At 51.6% G+C, this 17194-nt stretch overlaps 1 protein-coding gene across 6 annotated transcripts in view; it reads left to right on the top strand.

The window, feature by feature from the left end:
* Nucleotides 1–17194, top strand: part of RAB37 (RAB37, member RAS oncogene family) — a 65651-nt gene that overhangs the window by 35915 nt on the left and 12542 nt on the right. For 2 of the 6 annotated variants that reach the window (XM_044983035.1, XM_044983036.1), the window contains exons 3-6: nt 11905–12015; nt 16005–16046; nt 16754–16820; nt 16969–17021. In XM_044983035.1, coding sequence (XP_044838970.1) covers nt 11905–12015; nt 16005–16046; nt 16754–16820; nt 16969–17021 — 273 coding nt within the window. Of the gene's footprint in view, nt 1–6781; nt 7042–9229; nt 9604–11904; nt 12016–16004; nt 16047–16753; nt 16821–16968; nt 17022–17194 lie in introns of those variants that run through there. The other 4 variants (XM_044983037.1, XM_044983038.1, XM_044983039.1 and 1 more) reach the window with 3 other exon arrangements.

Genomic DNA, 17194 nt, shown 5'->3' with positions numbered 1-17194 from the left:
ACCTCATGGTCAGCTGGGTCTCAGAGATGAAGAATGATCTAGGAGTGCAGGAAATGCCTAAAGGCTGGATGGAGCAAGGCTGCCCTCTTGTGGTAGTATGCAGTGTTGTTGTACCTGTGTCGGTCCTAGGATATTATTATAGACCGGGGTAGGCAACCTATGGCAGGCATGCCGAAGGCGGCACACGAGCTGATTTTCAGTGGCACTCACGCTGCCCGGGTCCTGGCCACCGGTCTGGGAGGCTCTGCATTTTAATTTAATTTTAAATGAAGCTTCTTAAACATTTTAAAAGCCTTATTTACTTTACATACAACACTAGTTTAGTTATACATTATAGACTTATAGAAAGAGACCACCTAAAAATGTTAAAATGTATGACTGGCACACAAAACCTTAAATTAGAGTGAATAAATGAAGACTCGGCACAGCACTTCTGAAAGGTTGCTGACCCCTGTTATAAACACACAGTGGGTGGGGTGATCTCTCTTATTGCACCAATAAGATATTTCCAGCTTGTAAACTCGGTGCAATGAGGGAGATTACCCCACCCACCCTGTCTCTCTCGTAGTGTTGTGTTGGTGAGAACTAAGGGGAAGTGGTTTACAGAGGCCTTGCAGAGCGGGTGACTGCTGTGCTAGGCCATTTTGTTTCCTGGGGTGAAGAGAGTTCTGCGGTCAGTCACATTTCCAAAATGCAAATCAGAAGAGCAGATAGGTTTGGCTGATAACGGGTTCCCCTTTGTCCCCAGCCAGGGAACACAATAGCTATGTAAATTCTCCTCCCTGTGTTCCTTTGTTGCAATGGAACAAAGGCAAACATCCCTCCTTCACACAAGAGGCTCTGTGTGTTCCTTTCATCACCTGCTGTCCCTTGCCTGGCTGTGTCACCACAAAGGGGTAGAGGTGGTATTTACATGGCATAAACCTAGAGATCCTCCTGACCCAGGAAACTGGGTTCTAGAAAGCTGTGTGAATCCACATGACCCCTAAATCCACGGACGTTGGGATTAGGATACATTAATTATAGAGCTGGGCCAGGTCATTCAGATGTGGCTCTAGATCCAGAGTTTGGAGGGACATTTTTCCTTTTCAGTGTGGCTGGCCACCCCGACCCTCCCTTTCCAGCACCAGCAGAATAACTCCTCTGACTGACATGCAAAATGCACCGCTCTGTTCTCACTTCCCTCTACCACCCCCACTGCAGCATGGAGCCTACTCACAAGGACAAGATTGTGCCATACATAGAAGTGGTATAAGGAGTACTTCACCCACCACTGAAATGCAACCATCTCTGGGGTGGAACATGGCAACTGGTAAAGAGCAACTATCAGTTCAGGACAAAAATGTTAAGAACCTATTCACTTGAAACTGCAGGAGGAATTTCAGGTCTGCAGAACATAATTATCACCCAGAGTTGTGGACAATCATAATCTTTCCTGGTATTATTAAATCCTCATTTATTACAGCCCCCAGTAGGAGCTTTTAATCACTTGAGATCATTTTAAATACATCCGCCCAAAGGACCTCAGCTGTGTTCCATTTCCTGGCCTATGAGTATATATTCCATGGGCATATTCTTTAGTACAGTTAGAAAGACTGGAAACAGGTTCCTAAACTACTCTCTCCTGAGGGGTAGAGGAAAGTCTTGGCCAAAACAAAACCCGGTGACCAGCGAGAGCCCGGTAACTGAAACACCTGCATGGGGCATATCTCTGCCATCCCCCCTGCGTTTGCATGCCTCATTTAAATATCAGAGAGGTAGCCATGTTAGTCTGGTTCTGTAAAAGCAGCAAAGAATCCTGTGGCACCTTATAGACTAACAGACGTTTTGCAGCATGAGCTTTCGTGGGTGAATGTCCACTTCGTCGGCACGAAAGCTCATGCTGCAAAACGTCTGTTAGTCTATAAGGTTCCACAGGATTCTTTGATGCCTCATTTAGTTTGTAGACCAGTGAAAGCAGAACTTCTGCATGCTGGAGACAAGTCCTGATTTTTGGTCTCACTCCTACTAGTTTTACACACGTGTAAATCCATTGACTTCAGTGGAATTACTCCAGATGTGCACTGGTCAGTGAATTATCCCAGCGCTGCTGAGGGTAGAATCTGTCCCAAGATTGTCCTCACATTGTGTAAATTGACACCAATTTACACCAACTGAAGATCTGGTCCTGTCTGTCACAATGCCTGTGGTATTGTTATAGTGAGGACCAGTGCTTAATAATTACCATGGAGGTGATTCCCTACTAAGTGCATCACCTGAAATGCATTAGCAAAGTGGAGTGTTTGGGTAACATAACACTGCTGTCACACAAAGAGGAAAGCAGCCCTGGATCTCTCACACCACTGCTCCTGTGATATCCCTTTTGTTGTTCCTATGCTCTGCAAATCCCTCCCCCACATTAGATGGGATCTGAATTAGATGGGATCTGAATTAGACCTGACTGAGAGGTGTTAGAGAATCATATTTACCCTTTTCAGTTTGAGTTTGAATGTTTTGCCAGATGTTCCAACCTGTTTCTTAATCTGCAGTGGCCAGGGCTCGGACTGAAGGAGATCAGTGTCTGCTGGGTGGGGAGGGAAGAGGCCACTGAACTTGGTAACACCTGATATTTAGTTTAACATAGGTAGCATGGTTGGAACACAAAACGGGAAATCAGGAGACCTGGTGTTTGTTCTAGACTCTGTCAAAGACTGTGTGTACCCTCAGACAAGTCACTAACTTCTCTGTGACTGTTTCCCCAGATGTAAAATTATGAATTGCTGGTAGTTAATATTTGTATTGCAGATACACCCATGAACCCCAATCAGGGTGGTTCTAGGTGCTGTACAAATGGTTAGGAATACACAGTCCCTGCCCACAAAACGCTTGCAGTATAATCAGACTAGACGGATCAAGGCTGAGAGGGAGGGATGCAAGCCAGGTGCAGAGTGAGCGGGGCACTGTTGGCAAATGTCACGTAATGTTCAAAGTCGCGTTTGCCAGCTTTTCCCTTCAGTCCCAGAGATTTTTCTGGGGTTTTTTGTTTGTTTTTTCTCCTGAGGCTCGAAAAGTGCCAGATTTCAGGTTGTTTTCAAACTGGATTTCCACCGGGTGAGAAAAGCCTTGCCCCAGAATCTACCTAGTGCAGATGAGGAATGACCAGACCCGTGTAGAAATCACAGATGGGCACACTCATCTCGGGTCCCAGGGTTTCGCCCAGAGCCAGCAGCTAGCTGGAATCCTTGGTTCACATGATGTGAGAAATTGCTCCTTTGTTAGTGGTTTGTTTTCTTCCCCTAGTGATGAGTCCAGTGGGATGTGTTACTGCCCCATTCCCCAGCTAAGTGCTCCATTGCTGATTTATGAAGGGAATGAGAGCACATCCCATTGCTATGTTTATACAACCAGAGGGACCAGCAAGATGCAAGGTTAATGCATCAACTAATGATTATATGACCCTCCCCACTCCTTCCCTTCCCTTCAGTGCCCAGCCAGTATATGGCTGGGAGGTTTCCCTCCCAGTCAACCTCTTCTATAAGATGAAGTTAATTTCATCATCTTTCTTAAATGTCCTTGTAAATGAGTTTGAGGTTGATTGGAAACAATAGGGTTGTAAAAAGACTGTGGTAAGGGAGAATTCCAGGTTGTTCCATCTCTCTCCTGTTATTCCAGGCGGTCCTCAGACAGGTGGAGGCCAAGGGGTGGAGGGGACCTGCAGGGTGGCCTAAATCAATGGCTATTTGGATTCCATTCTGCTCTGCTGGCCTGGAAAGGATGTCTGCTATCCATGGTGATGCATGCTTGTCAGGTACCACTGGAGGGAAGACAGCAGATTATCCAGGAATGATCAGAAAGCTACCTTCAAGCAGTCTCTAACTTTTTGGGTTCATTGTGTGAAGCTAGGGTGAGGTTGACTTAATTTTGTTCCCCAGTTGGGCAATTTAACGATTGCTGAGAACGGTGAGTGGGGTTAATATGTTCAGTGCTGCAGCCATGCATGGCACTTTAGAAAGAGAGTTCAGGCAGGTCTCCGCCCCAAGCAGATTACCATCCAAGCGGGAGAGATGCAATCAAAGGACAGGACATGAGGATGGGAGCAGACAGAGTCGTAACTGATCAATGAAATACTCTCTGTCCTAGGTGGGTGCCCATCCCCATAGTATCTGAGAACCCCCAAAGAGTAAAATCTGACAGCAATGGTGGGTTTCAATGAGGGACTTGAAGGAAGAGGGCAGTGTTGTGGTGGACTGGCAGAGAGAGGTTATGTAGTCATAGGGGCAGCATGAACTAAGACCTGAAGTTAAGAGTGGGGGGTAAAGAGACAGTGCTAAGGAGCAAGGAGTGAGGCAGAGCACAAGGCCGGACAGATTCATCATAATTCAAGGGAGACTGTGGGCTCACAAGTCACACATGCCTCCTGGCAGCTCCCCCTGCTCTGCAGAATGAGCTGAGTTGGAGCACTCCAAGCTTGGGAAAAATCAGGAACAGACTGACACCCACAATCTCCCTCCCAGCTGTGGGGGTTTCCAAACCAGTGTGTGGTTTCAGTCCATTCCGGGGAGATGGGGTTTGAATCTGGATCAGAATCCAGTTCTGTGGTTTTGGTTCATGTCCCTCTTTCGTCAGTGCTTAATTTGTGCCAGGGCTGGCCAAAGCTGAGCCCCGGCACCTCTGGGCCTGGCAGTTCAGAGCCCCGGCACCTCTGGGTTTGCTGCATCAGTTATGAATGTAAAAAAATTGCTTGAGCTCCGGCACCTCTTTCATTACAAATTAAGCCCCGTCTCTAGTGTGTGCTGGTTGATGTCTTAGCTCTGAGGACAAACCAAAAAGTATAAGCCCTTCTCATGAAGGGTTTCAGAGTAGCAGCGTGTTAGTCTGTATCCCTAAAAAGAACAGGAGTACTTGTGGCACCTTAGAGACTAACAAATTTATTTGAGCATAAGCTTTCATGGGTTACAGCTGGGGCCGGCTCCAGGCACCAGCTTATCAAGCAAGTGCTTGGGCGGCAACTCCTAAGTGGGGTGGCACTTTAAGGTATTCAGCGGCAATTTGGCGGAGGGGCCCTCACTCCCGCTCGGAGCAAAGGACCTCGCGCTGAATTGCCGCAGATCGCGATCGCGGCTTTTTTTTTTTTTTTTTTTATGGGCTGCTTGGGGTGGCAAAACTCCTGGAGCCGGCCCCGGTTACAGCCCCCTTCATCGGATGCATAGAATGGAACATATAGTAAGATGATATGTATATATACACAGAACATGAAAAGGTGGGAGTTGCCCAACCAACTCTAAGAGGCTAATTGATTAAGATGAGCTATTAGCAGGAGAAAAAAAACTTTTGTAGTAATAATCAAGATGGCCCATTTCAGACAGTTTGACAAGAAGCTGTGAGGATACTTAACATGGGGAAATAGATTCAATGTGCGTAATGGCTCAGCCATTCCCAGTCTCCATTCAACCATAAATTGATGGTGTCTAGTTTGCATACTAATTCAAGTTCAGCAGTTTCTCGTTGGAGTCTGTTTTTTGAAGCTTTTCTGTTGCAAAATTGCCACCTTTAAGTCTGTTACTGAGTGACCGGAGAGGTTGAAGTGTTCTCCTACTGGTTTTTGAATGTTATGATTCCTGATGTCAGATTTGTGTCCATGAAGGTAGCAGCCGGAGTGTGATCTGAAGGCTGCCCCTATGTTCTCCTCCACCCAGGTGCTGGACATGCACATAGCCACGGCATGTCCATACAGACATGCACAGGGCAATGCAGCCTGCACTCTGGGTCCCTCCGCTCCAGATGAGCCAGAAGCTGTCCCCCTTCCCAGCCTGCAGCCACTCACACAATGACTGTCACTGTCTGAGGCCACCCACCTCCCAGTGCCTAAGGCCCTCTCCATGGGACAGGCCCACACCTCCCTGGGCAGCAGCCTACAACCAACTGTGGCCCTGGGCTTTGGCTGGCTGGATGCAGGCTGATGAGTTGATCCAGCTGGGTCCACTGTGCCCAGCTGTAAAGCCGTCCTCACCTAGCGCTGCTAAATTTCCCACGGGAGTCAAACCAACCCCCCTTCACCTGGCTCCAGAGAGGCTGGGGAAGATGGAGTGCGGGCAGGGGGCTGAGCCGGAGGAGAAGAGGGATGGGGCACCTGAATGGGGGAGTGAAGGGGACCAAACTGGACCGGCCGGACAGGGGTTCGGTTGGATCCAGTCCCCGGGCCAAGGGGAGACTCAGTAAGTTCACTGAGCCCAGAGGAAGGGAGGGCTGGGTTCTGCTGGACTTGGGTGGCTTGGGAGCAGCGTTGGGTCCGGTCCGGGCGGGGGACCAGGTTCTGTTCTGGCTGGAGTGGCACCGCCGGGTCCGGTACGGGCAGGGGACCAGGTTCTGTTCTGGCTGGAGTGGCACCGCCGGGTCCGGTCCGGGCAGGGGACCAGGTTCTGTTCTGGCTGGAGTGGCACCGCCGGGTCCGGTCCGGGCAGGGGACCAGGTTCTGTTCTGGCTGGAGTGGCACCGCCGGGTCCGGTCCGGGCAGGGGACCGGGTTCTGGTCTGGCCGGGGTGGCACCGCCGGGTCCGGTCTGGGCAGGGGACCGGGTTCTGTTCTGGCTGGAGTAGCACCATCGGGCCGGTCCGGTCCGGGCAGGGGACCGGGTTCTGTTCTGGCGGGGGTGGCACCGCCGGGTCCGGTCCGTGCCCGGGCTGGGAGAGGGAAGCGGCTCGGTCCGGGGCAGGGGGCGCTGGGGTTCGGTTCGGTTCGGTTCGGTTCTGCGCAGCCCGCAGAGCAACGGCCGGGCCCGGCTGTCGCTGGCTGGGGAGGCCGCCGGGCTCGCTCCGGTCCCGGGTTCGGTCCGGTCCCCGGCACGGAGAGCGGCGGGGCCGGGCAGGGGGCGGGCCGCGGGGAGGAGGAGCAGCGGGGCGGGCGCTGCCCAGCCTCTCCTAGTTCCTGCTCGCTGCCGGGCCCCGGGCTCCTGGGACCATGAGTGGCCGGGCAGGGTCCGCGGCTCCTGCCCAGAACGGCGGCCCCGCGGCGGCCCCGGAGCGCTCCCAGTCGCTCAGGCAGAGCTACGATCTCGCCTGCAAGGTGGGAGCCCGCCCCGGCGGGGGGCGGGGAGCCCGGGCGCGGGGGGCAGATGGGCGCAGCGAGCCGCCCAGCGCTGCCTGCGCCCCGGGGGCCGGGAGGGGTCGGAGCCGCCGGGCAGCGCAGCTGGGCAGCGGGGCGGGTCGCTCCCCCGGGGCCCCGGGCGTTGCGCTGGGCCAGTGCTGGCGGGGGCTGGCCGGCCCCACCTGCCCCGGGGCCTGGACTGGCGGGGGAGCCTCTTCCCGGGGGCCACGCTCCTGTGGGGCCGGTTTTCTACCCCGCTCGCTCGCTGGTGCCCGCGGCTCCCCCTGCAGCCCTGGTGCCGCTCACACGCCTCCGGCTCGGGAGGAAGCTGAGCGGTTTTGCCGGCAGCGCGTTGACAGCATCTCTGCAGCGGGGACAGTTAGCGAAGGGGGAGGGAAGGGTTCGGGTCCAGGTTCACTGCCCCCCGCCCCCGTGCCTGTCAGACGCGCCCTGGGTCTCAGGGATCCGCTCTGAAGCTGGGGGGGGGGGTGCCCTCCCCTGCCCTGCCCTGCCCTGCCCTTCCAGTGTGGGGCTGGCCGAGCTCGGGGGCTGCTGTGTCCCTGCATGCGACAGAGGCCGGTATGTTCCTATGGCGGTGGAGAGGGAAGCTCTCCCGAAGCACCTGTGGGCCGGGTCACAGAAAGAGCCGTTTTTGTGACCTGGCCCCACAGCCTGAGGAAGCTGGGAACTAACCCCGAGGGTCTTGGCTTCATGTCTGCCAAGGGCCGGGGGCCCATGTGACTTCCCCTGGCAGTGGAGGCAGGGCTGCCATGGAGGGCGGCACCCCAGAGTGCAGAGGCGGTTGGCAACTGTCAGTTCTGTCCCTTTACCAGCTTCCTCATTCTCTCTGTCCCCCACAGTCAACTGCCAGTTGCCATCAGGCGCCTTCACTTGATGGGCACTGGACCAAGTCAGCCCCATGGCAATGGCTCCCAGCAGAGGTATCTGTTACCAGCCATAAGAGTGCTCCCCCCAGAATTGGATGTGATCATCGGTAGGGAGTTCTGGTGATAGTGGAGCCACCTCTCAAATTGTCCCTGCGCCCCTGCCCAGAGGAGAGGCCAGGCCATGGCGAGTGGGAATGTGTGAGCTGGACTTGATCCAGACCCAGCAGAGTAGATGCTCGCTGTGTTCCTTGGAGACTGCAGCCTGCATCTGAGGAGGATGCTTATAAATCTTAGTACCGTGAGCTGTGTGCGGCCCTTCCCTTTCTGGGTCTCACTCTGGTCACAGAGCTCTGCATTTGCACCCAGAGCTGTGAACACAGGGAGAAACAGCTCCTCATGGGGCTTGCTTTGCTCGCTTCCAGCTGCAATACCTATCCTATATAGCTCCCGCTCCCAGAGTTACCCACAATCTGAGGTATTTAGCCTCACAACACCCCCAGGAGGCAGGGCAGGGCAGTTACACCCCCATTGTATGGCTGGGGGAACTGAGGCACAGAGAGGCAAAGTGAATTGACCAAGGTCACACAGGAAGTCTGTGCCAGAGCAGGGAATTAAATTGGGGGAGGGGCAGGAACACTTCTGAGTCCCAGCTAGCACCCTGACCATTCTTCCACTCTGCCTCACAGCTTGTGTTGCCCCTGCCTGCGATTGCTGTGAGGGTTCGTTCTGCTTTGCTTTGGTTATTCCGAAAAATTGCATTTGGGTCCATTTTTTTTTCTTGGCCACTTCTTTCTTTTCTTTTCTTTTCTTTTTTAATGCTCGCACCTTCCTCCTGCTCCCTTCTCTCTGATTCTTTTGGTGGGCTTATGCGGGGAGAGTTTTTTCCTGAAAGCAACCTGGGAACTTTACCTGGCGCATGCTAGGGCCAGAACAGAGTGCTGTTCCCAAGCTTGCCTCTGTTCAGGTGTGTCTGCAGCAAAGGATTTGGCGACATCAATCAAGGTGAATTCGCCAGCAGAAGGGTCATTTGGGGGCTCAGGATCTTTTGAGGTACAGCGTATTTGCTGGCCCAACAAGAATGATCCCATTCCCCATCTTTCCTCCAGGACAGACACTTTATTTGCAAGTCTGGACAGGGACAGCTAGAATATCAGGGCCTGACTGTCAGAAGCACAGACCACCTGCAGCTCCCATTGACTTCCACAGAGGGTGCGGGAGCTCATCTCCGCTGGCAGGCAGGACCGTAAACTATTTCATTCTCCGCAGGTCACTTGCTGTTGTCCCTGCTTCGTGTTCTGTTTTTAACAGGAGATGGGGGCTGCCCACGTGCCTGATGAATTATCACCCAGTGACAGCCAGGAAATTGCTGTCATCACAAAGCAGGCAGGAGGGGATCACACTTTCTGGGCAGCTGAGTACTTGTTAATAATGCACAGTGTTTCTCCTGGCGAGGGTGCCGCCTCGCCCTCCCTGGTGTAAAAATGAATGTGGAGGTGCCAATGAAGCCGGGGAATCCAAGCCCAGTGCTGTTTGCTTAGGAGGAGTGGATGCTGAGCTGTGTGTTTGTTTTGGTATCTGGTGTGGGTGAGGTGATTGGAGCAAGGCGGAGAGGCCTGGGGCGGCAGAGTTTGCTCAAGGAAACAAGGCTGGCCTGGTAAGATCTTTTATTGAACCAGCTTCCGTTGGTGAGAGAGGCAATTTCGAGTTTACCCAGAGCTTCTGGGAAAGGTACTCGGAGTGTCACAGCTACATACAAGGTGGAACAGATTGTTCAGTGTAAGTGGTTAACACGTATTGCAAGGGACCATTCAAAGGGAAGTGGCCCGTTAACACCCCTCCAGTCATGTGGGGTGAAGGAAGTGGGGAGAAGGAAGCTGGGGAGGGCGTTGTTAGTGGGTTATTGTTGTAGTAAGCCATAAATCCAGTGTCTCTGGTCAGTCCATGAGTTTTAGTGCCTTACAAAGTTATGAATTTAAGCTCCCAGGCTTGTCATTTGAAAGTGTTGTGCAGGTTTTCCTCGAGGATGAGGACTGAGAGGTCAGATACAGAGTGATGGCTTTGTGAAAAGGGTTCACCCACAGGTGACAGGGTGTTTGTCTTGTATCGTTTTCCTGTGTGAGTTCATTCGAGAGCAGAGTGATTGTCTGGTTTCACCCACATAGTAGTTACTGTACATTTAGTGCACTGAATGAGGTTGTGATATGCACATGTAGGATCCATGGATCTTGAAAGGTGAGTTGTGAGATGTGTTGATCATTGAAGCAGTGGAGATATGGCTGCAGGTTTTGCATCTGTTATTCTGGCAGGGTCTGGCACCACTTTGACATGCATCCGACGAAGTGGGTATTCACCCACGAAAGCTCATGCTCCAAAACGTCTGTTAGTCTATAAGGTGCCACAAGACTCTTTGCTGCTTTTACAGATCCAGACTAACACGGCTACCCCTCTGATACTTTGAGTTGGTGATTCCTGCTCTATGGGGAGCTTGCTTCTGATGATGAGCTTGGAGAGGTTGGGGAGTTGTTTGTAGGCCAGAAGTGGGAGTTCAGGAGAGATTTCTTTCAGGACGGAGTCCCTATCAAGTATGGGTTGTAGTTGTTTGATGTTATCCTGTATGAGTTCCGGTGTGAGATAGTAGGTGTGGTGACAACTAGGGGTGTGTGGTTGGAGGGGGTTTTATTTCTCTATTGAAGCTGGTTCTTTCAGGGTATTTGGGTGGCCCATTCCATGATGTGATCTACTTCGGTGGTACAATGTCCGTGTTTGGTGAAGGCAGATTGAATGTGTTAAGGTGTATATCCCGGACTTTCTCCTTGGGCCTGGACAAATAGGACAGAAAGAATGAGCCATTTCTTGAGATAGGCCTGAAATCTTCATCCATCTACCTGTGATCGCAGAGAGAAGCCTGGCGCTGGTATCTGGAGAACTGACTGGAGGGGGATAGTGCCATGGTGTGGCCCATTCTCCAGGAAGAGATCGATGGGGTATTGGTAGATAGAACGTGTCTAGTTACAAAGAGCGCCAGCAGCACAGTGCCCTTGGCCTAACGCCATTGCGAAGCATTGGTAGAAGCAGCAATTAAACGATGCCAAGTATCAGAGGGGTAGCCGTGTTAGTCTGGACCTGTAAAAGCAGCAAAGAGTCCTGTGGCACCGTATAGACTAACAGACGTATTGGAGCCTGAGCTTTCGTGGGTGAATACCCACTTCGTCGGATGCATGGTCTCTTTGCTGCAATTAAACAATATGTTCATTTAGCGGGGAAACTCATTTAGCCATTCGCTGCTTGATAATGGGGTCATGGTCAGACTTTCTAGCAGTGACTTCCCTCCTGCAATGACTTCCATCGCTACTAGTGCTCTCTTTCTTTCTTTTCTTATATTTTGCCCATTGGAAGCTCCATGGAGTCAGGTCACATGTGCTCTCATGGCTGAGTGCTATGGGAGCAAAGAGAAGAAGGAAACCTGAGCCAGTGAGATGCTGCCCATACCTCGGCTCTGAACATCTGAGCTGTTCCTGGCTCTGACTGTATTAGAGGCCACCACAGGAGCAGGGAGGGAAGGAAGTTAAATTTCTAGGACTCACCTGCAGCTACAGAAGCAATTCCCAGTCTAGAGAGCAGCTGACACTGCGGGGGAACATTGCCACCGGCTGGGGAGACGCTGCTTTAAGAGAAGCTGTATGTGAGACATACGCTATAGGGCCGTGTCGCTTTGTGTGGGGCTCAAATCTGTGTTTGAAAGAGGAAGAGAGTTGGGAGAGGAAATGAAACTGATGGCTCTGACAAGCTCTGGGAACAAAAAGAAACACCCCAGGCTGCCCATGACTCTGTTACCCACCGCCCCAGTCAGAGCTCCTCCTCAACAGGGCTGCACCACCCTCACCCCGGTTCTGCCCTCACCCCGAATCACATTCTCCCCCCGCACTATTAATGAGTTTTTGCACCCGTGTTGTAGGTGATGCTGCTCGGCGATTCAGGCGTGGGGAAAACCTGCTTCCTGCTCCAGTTCAAAGATGGGGCCTTCCTCTCTGGGACCTTCATAGCCACTGTCGGCATAGACTTCCGGGTGAGACACTGCAGCTTTCTGCGCTAGGGAGAGCCTCTTGTTACAGCTCAGGGGATGAGCGTAAAACACCCCCTCTGCGTCCATTCAGATAATCATTGAATGGAAGAGGATTCAATTAAACTGCCCTTGTGTCTTCGATTGCAGGAGCTATTGCCCGAAGAAAAGGAGCAAGTGCAGAGAGTATTATGTGATTGGCTGATGTAATAGTAATAAAAAGTAATAATTGGAGATATACCAATCTCCTAGAACTGGAAGGGACCTCGAAAGGTCATTGAGTCCAGCCCCCTGCCTTCACTAGCAGGACCAATTTTTGCCCCAGATCCCTAAGTGGCCTCCTCAAGGATTGAACTCACAACCCTGGGTTTAGCAGGCCAATGCTCAAACCACTGAGCTATCCCTCCCCCCACATGCAGGTGGGGCTGGAGCCAGTAGTGCTGCTGCAGCTATGGAGAGTATCTCTAGTGTACAGTCTAGTGTAGTCAGAGGGCACCAATCCCTGTAGTATGTAGGCCCTGAAAGTATATTAGAATCAGGGAAGCAGAAGACTCAGACCCAGTTTTTGCTGTCCTGACATGGGATCTTTTCTCATTGTCTATTTCCAGCCCTTCGTTTACACTTAGGGCTGATTCTACACTCACTTACACTGGGGCAAATTGGGAGTTAGTCCACTGAATTAAGCCACACAGAGATCGGAGTCTGGCTCTATGAATGGAGGATATGTTCTCCCAAAGGATGTATTGTATATGATGTCGGTGTGGATGGGTGTGCAGTGTGCCTGCATGGATGCCAGAGGTTTATCAGTAGTGAAGGGTTTGAGCCAGATAAACGCCCAAACGTCTGGGCTCTTATTCCACCGTTCTATGAACATTTGAAGCCTGCACAACTGAGCTGGACTCTAGCAATGAGAGGCTTCCTGGGGAGGAGGAGGAGGATTACCATTATTGATTTGTATGACCACAGCGCCTCTGAGGCCCAGGCCTGGCCCAGCACCCCATTGTGCTAGGCAGTGTACGAACACGGAACAAAAAGATGGTCCATGCCCCAGGATGCTTACTGATCATCTGGGCCAGAAACCATCTGTTCCCCTGGAACCAGCGTCTCTTGCTGTGGCTGTGCAAGGCAGAGGGGTGCAAAACAGAAGCCAGGGTTTCAGAGCGTTACCTTTACTCTTCCAGCCCTCAAATCACCTTCAGCTTCAGTGTGATGAAATGTTCCACCTGGTTCTTGTTTTACCCCGACTAGTTCACCAAGCCCTGTCTGTAACGCAGGTGTGTGCAACTGATTATTAATGCAAGGTTGTGCCCGTGACGTTGTGGGTCTGTGGGCGGTGGGATCTGGGTGTCCTGGGATGCAGACATGTGACCTTGTGATGCTGTAGAGGGTGGTTGTGTTGGGGAAAGTGCAGGTGTGTGTGGAAGGAAGGTACGTTCTTGATGTCAGTGACGTGACATTTTAACCTCAGGGCTTTCTACACTGCCCATGGTAGCTCTGTGCTGAATTGTTGATACAGCTCCATAGGGATACATGGTGCTTTACTACGCATATAAAGATGGAGAGGCAGATTCTATCTCCTGCGTCAGCCCCTATGTGCTGCTTTGTTTTGACCCCCAGAGCAGCCCATAACCTGAAGCCGCCTTTTACTCCATTCCTGTGGATTGGGCCTTATTTTATTATTATTATTTATCATTTGTATTATCATCATATCTAGGAGCCCCACATGGCCCAGGAGCCCATGGTGCTAGGTGCTGTACAAACACAGAACAAAAAGACGATCCCTGACCCAAGGAGTGTCCAGTCTAAGTGTAAGACAGGAGACAACCAATGGCTACAGACAGATGGGGCTGTACAAGTGAACCATGAAACTCTAGATTGGTTAGCGTGGTGGGTCATGGTCTCTGCACACCAACAGCCGAACCATTGCTTTCTGCGGTGCTTCTCCTGGGCACGCAGCACAGTCTCTGCTCCAAAGCTAAAAACAACGCTAAGACAAGAACAAGAGGAAGAGACCCTGTTCCTGTCGCTGTCCATGGCTGGGCTGGGCGAGAGCATGCATGCGGTGTTGTGTTTTCTTGCACTGTTGTGGTAGTGCTCCATGCACTGCCCTGAGGCATCAGCCAGATGCAAGCTCCCTGCGACTGAATGGAGAGCTCTACCTGGGCCTCTCTGTTTTGCATCGTGTCATTACTCTGGTGACAAGTGTTCAAGGCTAGTATGCGCGTATTAATTACAGATGACCTGCTGCATTTAACCTGCTCATCGGATGCCTTTTTAATGCCCCCACTTCTGAGTTCCACCAGATTTTTCATCTGCAGCCAGGGGAGGGTTTGGCAGCAGCATCCCACGTTGGTGCACCCTCTCCTTACCCATTCAGGGTCTGGCACCACCATGTCAATATCCACTCTCAAGAGGTGCCCAATCAAAGCAACCAGAGTATCCAGGGCATTCATTAGGAAGGCAGCCAGCCAATCAGAGAATGCACGGGCAAGTGACACCCGCCCTGCCAATCATAACAACCCGAGTAAAAAGAGTATTCACTGATAAGAAACACCCACCCAGCCAATCAAAACAAGGTGAGTATCAATGGCCTGGAGCCTCCAGCTATCCGCAGTATGAAAACACCCCCAGCAAGCCTGTTTGCACACACAGGTCGGAGTCTGAGCAGGTGGAGCCTGGGTCTGGATTTAATGGCACTTGCTGCTTCTCTAATATGTAGCTGGTTGATGTTTACAGGATTTTTACTCCTCTCCTTTACTGCCACCAAATGAACCCCTTAGCTGGACAGGGGCATGTAAATTCTCGCCCAGGCTGAGGCTGCACTGAATTTTCCCACTGATCTCTGTTTGTGTTTCTCAAGTGACTGCCTTTGTCTGTTAATCTGGGGCAATCCCGGAAATAACCCAGACCACAGCTGTGTCACTCATGTGTTAGGTCCAATCCTGCATAGTGCAAAGCACCTTCTTCAGCTCCAACGGATGTCGGCAGGAACTGTGGGCAGTCAGCACCTCGCAGGTTTCAGCCTATCTGTTAGCACCTCTGCTCAGGCCCAGAGGCTCTGAGATAAAAGAAAACCAGCCAGACTGTGGTGCTGGGTGTTTCAAGTTCTGTGAGAGGCTGAATTTCAGATCAGTGGAGGAGAGAGGATGTTGCAGCTTGGTGTAAAGTGCCCTGCAGGGCAGGCTGGTAACAAACACCTCCTGTTAGTTTTTTGGTCCAAGCTCTGAAGGGGGGTTCAGGAGAGATGTTCTGTTAGATGCCTTCGTTCCATACATTATTATTTCTGGATGTCTCAGTTTTTCTGCTTCTAATGCAATCTGTCTAAGCCATGGTATTTCTAGGGTGCCTGTGACCGTGATGTGTGAGCAGGGATGGTGTCCCGCCTAGTCTGTTTGCCAGAAACTGGGAATGGGCGACAGGGGATGGATCACATGATGATTACCTGTGCTGTTCATTCCCTCTGGGGCACCTGGCATCGGCCACTGTCGGCAGACAGGATACTGGGCTAGATGGACCTTTGGTCTGACCCAGTATGGCTGTTCTTATGTTCACCAGCTCCCAATCTCTCCAGATGGACTTTTAAATTATAGGAAAATGCATCCTTGAGGGATGCCCAAGCTGGAAGCTTTCTCCACAGCTGTCAGTTTGAATGTATTCAGTGGGCTCACACCATGAGTATGAGCCATTGAGTTGATTAACATCTATCTTTCTTAATATCCTGCCTTGCTATTTAGCTGACAGGAGAAGCTGCTGCAGAGAAAGGAGACAGACCTAGAAGAGAGTTATCTGTTACCTCCTTCTCTTTTTGTCTCCAGGCTCTGAATCCAGCATTGCATGCTCCTGCATCAGTGGAGCTGGTCTATACTGAACCATGCCATAAGGTTCAAGATGCCAGTGGTACCGCAGAATGCAGTATGGGGAAGGTGCAGCCCACAAAAGACCACACGCGGCGTTCCCACCATATTAAACCAGTGTGGTTTTGTTTTCTCTTACAGAATAAAGTCGTGGCAGTGGACGGTGTGAAAGTAAAATTGCAGGTGAGTCCGGGAATTGATCCTGATGCAGCATGTGCAGTTAATACTTGAGGGTGTCTGTACAGATAGGTGGCGGCTCGATGGCTTTTATCTATTCTTTGCCATGTGTACACACTCCCTAATAAGGGTTAGGGGGAGGGAAAGGGAAGCCGATCTATTATCTCCCAGCTGAACTCTTGCAGCAACAGTGCACAGCCAGCCAGCGTTTGATAGCTATTAATATTGACATTTCTCAGGGAGAGGTGAGCCCTTGGGGGCAAAGACTTTTCTAGGTGCGATGTGGTACGTGATATGCTATATGTACACACTATACAACACCCTGCTTATACAACACCTGTAAAACCACCCCTTCATAAAGATCAGGGACAAAGGCTTGGTTTTTACCGACCTTTCATGCATTTGCCCTATATAACTTTGGCAACTCGCAGCCTGAACTCTGGCTTGGGACCTCATATATCACTTCAATCCAGAACTCCGAATCTCTTTCAGACTTGTTTTTGTAACCTGGAAATCCCCTCCTACACAAGGAGCAGCATAGACAAGCAGTGGGTCTCTGAGTACTTCCAACCCTTGCACTGACTCTGGGGTCTTGGTTCATTACCTTCGGTTACGTCCAGATGCCAACGCTCCCCTGGGATTGGAGAGCTGGGAATGAGACGAGTGGCAGTGGGGTGACTCCCTTGGTTTTCATGGGGGCTGTTTCTTTGCAGATCTGGGACACGGCGGGGCAGGAGCGATTTCGTAGTGTGACCCACGCCTACTACAGAGATGCCCAGGGTAGGTTCTCAGGCGGGTTTGTGGTTGGCCCGATTCGGGGTCAGATGAGAACTGGAATCCACAGACCTAGCGGAGCTGCTCTTGCCACTAATACCCAGGAACAGAATCCTCATTAAACCCCCGCTTTGTCTCTCTTCTTTTCTTCCAGCTTTGCTCCTCTTTTATGACATCACCAGCAAAATGTCCTTTGACAATATCCGGGTCAGTATCTATCCCCTTGGACTTCACTGGCACAATCGTTAACTCCTAAACCAGCAGAGAGGAGCAGCAGAGTCTCCTCAGCCCCTTATTCCTCAATGGCTGGACTCTGCACCCCCAGACAGCTTTCTAAGTGCTGGAGAGAAGGCCTCCTAGACCCCGTGCAGGAGGCTGTG

The sequence above is a fragment of the Mauremys mutica genome, chromosome 12 (assembly GCF_020497125.1).
Source record: "Mauremys mutica isolate MM-2020 ecotype Southern chromosome 12, ASM2049712v1, whole genome shotgun sequence".
Classification (NCBI taxonomy): domain Eukaryota; kingdom Metazoa; phylum Chordata; order Testudines; family Geoemydidae; genus Mauremys; species Mauremys mutica.
This window is presented reverse-complemented; position numbering and strand designations above follow the sequence as displayed.